The sequence below is a fragment of the Argiope bruennichi genome, chromosome 1 (genome assembly GCF_947563725.1).
Source record: "Argiope bruennichi chromosome 1, qqArgBrue1.1, whole genome shotgun sequence".
Taxonomy (NCBI): domain Eukaryota; kingdom Metazoa; phylum Arthropoda; class Arachnida; order Araneae; family Araneidae; genus Argiope; species Argiope bruennichi.
The window spans coordinates 7028695-7034694 of NC_079151.1; the positions used below are offsets into that span (position 1 = coordinate 7028695).

Below are 6000 nucleotides of genomic sequence, written 5' to 3' on the forward strand. Positions count from 1 at the left end.
ATGCGTTCCATGCAATAATTCGAAATCCTAATTGTAAAGGTTTGTTCGTCAGATGCCTCAAGAAAGAAAATTAAGAAATGGGAGGAATTCAGACAAGGAATCCAGGGTGAAACAGATCCAACTCATATTAAGATAACGCTTAATGAATCTTTTTCCTTCTCCTTCTTTCTTCAACAACGCGCATTGCTGTTTATTAAAATATTAGAATGATTATCCGGAAGGGGCAATACGAAATACATATTGTGCCATACGTGTTGCGGCTCGAAAGGTATTCGAAATAGAAATATATATATATTTTAATTTCTCAAGCACTAAAAATTTTTTTAGTGTTTGAGATGTTGAAGAATTTATTTAAATTATGCTTGGTAAATGTATGTTTCACCTCTTATCTGTTGTTAAAGAAGAATATGCGGATTGGTCCGATCAACGGAAAATAAGAATACAGCAGGATGCACTCGGTTTGGAGCAATCCCTTGAACAAATTATTAGAGGCATTTTAATGTGCTATGCTCAATTGTAATGAATTGCGATATGTAATTAAATTATATGAATCGATGATCCATATTTCTTGATATTTTCAATGATCCATATTTCTTTATCGGAGTATCTTTTAAATGTATCCATCCACTTAAAAATTATTATTTGTTGGACCCATCTCGCTAAATTTTAGCTTTTACCTAGAACGAAAATAATGACTGCTAGTTCTGGTATTTTATTTTTTATTTTTTTATTTTTCATAACTTTTATTTTTTAATGCTTAGATTCTGTCATTTTATAACTATTTTTTCTTAATTTCCTCCTTAATGAAATTTCTTTACATATAAAGGTTTGTAATATTTGACAGAGCAATGCGAAGCATAAACCGTTGATGTTAGGAACGTGAAATGTGAGAAGTTACTTCTTTCATATTGCGACTCCTCTGACACATATTTCAAAATTTCAGTTAGAATTTTAGTTTTAAAGAGCAAAAACAGAATTTTAACGTGGTGTCACCGGAACATCAAACATTAACGCACGACATTTATTTTTACACTGTTTTAAAGATTAAGCTTTTCAATTATTACAATTTTTTTTTTTTTTTGAATGAAAACATTTCCTCCTCTTTGGTTTTAGTAATTTTTGAAAAACTAGTTTTGGACATAATTTGTAGCAATGATTTTTTATTATAATGAATTTCAAAATAATATCATTGCTTCTTCAAATCATTGTGTCACATTATTTTATCGTACTTAATAAAATGGGGGCGCTTTCTTTGCTTCAATTTAATCTTAAAAGGTTTTTAAGTAGTTCATTGAATAGAGTCTTCATTTCATGAGTTTTGTTAAATTGTGAAACAATGAGATGTATTGCCTCCCACTGGCTTCAAAAAATAATTTTTTAAAATGTTACAATTAGCATTTTTTATTTTCATTTCGTTTCTAATTGCAGAGCTGGCTTCTTAAATTTGTTTCCGATATTTAGGGAAATATTAACATAAATTTATTTCCGATATTTAGGGAAACTAGAAGCATTTTCATTTCTTCACCAAATTTATGATGGCATTTTTCTGTCATTTTTTAAAGCTAAACTAATTTTTTTAAAGCTAAGCTAACATGTTTTTAAAGATAAACCGTAGAATGTCTCTGTCGATCCGTCTGCAGGGAAGCAAGGAAAACGAAATATGGACCTTTAAATAGAATACAAGCTGTTCTAAATGACTCGACAGCTAAAAAAAGTTCAAAGAGACCAGACTAGTAGAATTTTATTCAGAATTGTGTGTGTGTGTGTGTGTGTGTGTGTGTGTGTGTGTGTGTGTGTGTGTGTGTGTGTGTGTGTGTGTGTGTGTGTGTGTGTGTAATTTAAGAGTAATTCTGGTATTATTGTTCTTTAATTTTTCAGTATATAGATTGATTTTTACTTAAATTGTTCTATTTCTACAGAAAGAATAACTGGTGATCTACACTAATTGTTTGTGATGGTTTTGAAATATTTTTAGATATTGCTAGTACATGAAGCAGTTGAAAGAAAGGACAGATTTGTCAAAGCGGTATTTATTTCTCTCTTTCAGATTGAAAGTGACTGGCAGTTTGTCGCGATGGTTTTGGACAGACTGTTTCTGTGGATCTTCTCAATAGCATGCATCGTCGGAACAGGCTGCATCATCCTGCGAGCCCCCGCCCTCTACGACGACAAGCAGCCAATAGACGTCCTCTTCTCGAGAGTCACCCCGAGGCTGAGGCACCTCAACTGAACCTTATTTTACAAAATTAGAATTCATGATGACTTTAAGTCTGTTAATTTTATCGTATAATCTGATGGTTCTATTTATCTCGTCTTAATTTACTCGCTGCAGAAATCAAAACAAAGCCTTTAAAATCTAAAAAATGAAAGTTAATTAAGATATGCACTGATTTGAGAAGAAAAGATGAAATTAGAGCACGCACCCGAAAACGAGATATCTCGCTATAGTATAAACTAATTGCGAAATGACTGTAAATAAAGTCATGTCCCTCTAAAGACAGTTGTGAGATATCTTATATTAAGAATGTATATCAAAGTTATTGCTAATGAGGTACTCCTTAAAAGAATATGTAAGTAATACCTATCAGAATTCATGCCACGTGCTGTGAAATATTTTGAAATAAAGAGATGAACCGGTATAATAGGTCACTCATTAATATCTCTTATATCTGTTATCATTAAGATCCGAAAAAATGTTATTATTTTTTAAAATCATTTTTGCCACTCGTACTCTCTGCCTATGCAGCGAATGGACTCTGCAAGGTTTTTACATAAATCGCGAGGTGAGCTTAAAATTCCAAATGGATATATGAGTTACTTTATTGTATATCATACTAATCATTAATATATGCTAATAAGTAATATCACATTTTAGTATAAAGTTTTGTTTTACTATCCTTAGAAAAACAAAGCTGAATTATTTTAGAAATATATTATAATCATTAGTATTGTGGATAAAAGTGTGGAAAACTCGGAAAAGAAATCAATTCCTGCATTCCAGGAAGTTCCACACCTTAGGAATATACAGTTAAAATACCTGGCATCTCTTAAATTTCATGAGCGCATTTCTGTGAAACAAAATAAGGTAAATAAGAGCTCAATCCTCGCAAGTATCTCCTGAGAGCTGACATGCGAAGTAATAATAATATGAATATTCAGAGCGATGCAAGATTCTAAGCACAATCTGTTCAGAGAAATAGAAAATTAAAAAAAAAAAAAAAAAAAAAAAAAAAAAAAAAAAAAAAAAGGAAAATCACATAAGAAATCGGAAATCAGTAGTTACCTACGCACTCTGTTTCATGAGTCTGCATGGTTTTTTTAAGCTAATGGTGTCATGACCTGCCATTTGATTATATAAATTTTGGTAGATTTTCTATGTTACGAGTGTCAATCTGACATTTTTTTTTCTGAGTAGTCAATAATATTGGACAATATTATTCAATTGTGCAATAATATTGTACTACCCGAATAACCTATTCCTCGTATTACATTTGTTCTTTATGATTAAAGCTGCATCAAATGACTCAGCAATTTGAAATCCTATAATACCTTAAATACTAATTATAATATGAAAAATCCAATGATAGTATGAAAGGAAAACTGGATCATTTCAATCTCGTGGACAATGAGACCCCATTTGGAAAGCGCATGAATTTGTTTTTCAACTCTTGTAATGTTTATTCTCTAAGCTGTAACAAGCGTTGTGCAGTTTCACATCAAATACCTGGAAGGATCCCATTGCACCAAAACATCGTATAATATGGTACGTTATATCTGCCACAAGAGAAATGCAGTCGTCTCAGCTGTGCCATATTACGTCGTATTGTCCGCCACCATGAAGAGTGTGCAATATTGAACACTGTTTCAAAATCTGTTTGGGCTGCTGGAGTCCATGCGTGTTTGGTACAAAATTGCTGTTTGTCTTCAAATACCTTCTTCATTCCTTCTGCGTCTCTGTTAGATTGTTAGTAAATTATAATTACTTTATATATTACTTATATATTTCTATTTATGTATCATTTTGCCATTTATAAAATCTCACTATCCATTGAGTATCACATATCTTATAGTATTTTCATAAAAATATTGATTTATCCTGTTTCATCATCTAGTCATGTTGTATCAATGAGTACAAATAACTTAAAACTTGCTGATAATAGTAGATAACATGTAATGTTTTTTTTAATGAATGGGCGATGATGTCCGATACTTTGAGTGCAGGGCAATATCGAATGTTGTATAAATATTTATTTGAGATATGCATTATGTACAAATATTTTTTCTTAGCAGATTTCCTCCACTCTGTTTCCATGTATTGTGACTTTTAAACTGAATTCTGCTAAAATCTGGACATTTCACAGAACCTGGAGCATTCAGATTGAGTTTGAACATGAATTTAGGTAGTTAAAATAGATATTCTTAATACTAAATTAGATTCTCAAAACGGTAATAAACTTGTAGAAATGTACCTTTTTGAACATTTTTTATACAAATTAGCATTTATTCCCTGGTTCTTTATTTTTATTTATACCCATTTAAAATATCATCTGTAATTCGAATTTATTTCCCTTGAATGGTTGCCGTCCTCGGTGACCGCAAGCGACAGATTTCTTAAAGACTTTACTGTTGAATTGTTATACAACTTTTTGAGAAATTTTGAATAGGTTCGGTTTGGAATCTGTTTTTTTTTTAATTTTCAAATTTAATGACACGTTTATTCTATTTAACACTGTTGGCTAATTGAAATTGCTTTAAAATGATTCATTTTCAAACTTATATTCATTTTTTACTATTTTATTATTAGAAATACTTATTTACTAAAATTTTCTATTATTATTACTTTCACTAATAGAAATGAATGACTGTTTATTCACCAGTTATGTATTTTTTTTCTTAAAAGTGTAAAAATTTTTAAAAAAATATTTTACTGCATTTTTTATGAAAAAGTTTTGCAATCTACTTCCATTTATCAACGATACTCTCAGATTTCATTCAGTGTGTATTTTCGGATCGCCGGAATTTTGTTGAAGATTACCCAAGATTATTTTCAGGAAACAGCATAATAATTTCTATTCTCATGATGTAAAGGTGAAGATGCATTACGAGTGAGAAGCTGCGAATTTGGTTCCTCTGATAAACCATTCTTGTTTTCCCGCTTTTGAAAAGGAAATACCGAATGATTCTTCCTTAATGGAATATAAAGGCTATCTGTAGTTGAATAGTTTTAGGAAATCTTAACGTTCGACCCAAAGCAATGAATTCCGATTATAATGCAGCTGCACTGTTTTTGGTACCTTAACATACACAAAAGGAAAGTATTCTACTTCTTATTCGGCCATTACTTTTTAAGCAATGAAATTCGACTGCAATGCAGCTATACCAGTTTTGATACTTTAACATATACGAAGATTGAGTATTCTAATCGTCATAAAATTCGCCCTCTGAATTCTGATGAATTTCTACGCTTCACATGAAAATGGTGAATTTCACATTTGCTAATATACAAAATAAACTTTTTATTGAATCATTTTTATCTGTCGATGTACATCGAAACAAAAATTGGATGATTTAGACGAATGAAGTTCGTTTTGTTGTCTGTTCACCGTAATTGTAGAATTTCGACCAAATTTAATAAAAATTCACCTTCGGATGTTTCTGGTTTCGTAATTATTGTAATATTATAACATCTAATTTATTTCATGATTACATTGTAATCTAATTTCCACTTATTTACTGATGATTAGAGTTTTTAAATTTTGCATAGGTAAGTATTGTCGATGACAAAACGCTGTTAAAATGCGTACTTAATCGAGTAATTTATAGTTAAATTAGCTAATCCTTTTAAATGCTAAATCATTTTATTATCAATTAAGTATTCACTCAATTAATTTTTGATTCTACAAACGTGCTGCCACCTTATACTGTAATTGGACAAAAATTATTACAAAATTCCATAACATTTGTAATGATTAATAATTAAAAGACCAAAAAGCAGAAAGA

General features: G+C 30.5%; 1 protein-coding gene across 1 annotated transcript in view; it reads left to right on the forward strand.

Moving 5' to 3' along the window:
- LOC129968352 (acetylcholine receptor subunit alpha-like 1) overlaps positions 1-4594 on the forward strand; it is a 174317-nt gene extending 169723 nt beyond the window's left edge. The window contains exon 6 of the mRNA XM_056082236.1: positions 2048-4594. Within this exon, the coding sequence (XP_055938211.1) occupies positions 2048-2230 (183 nt within the window). The 3' untranslated portion in view covers positions 2231-4594. The remainder of the gene's footprint in view (positions 1-2047) is intronic.
- Positions 4595-6000: the final 1406 nt, after the last annotated feature.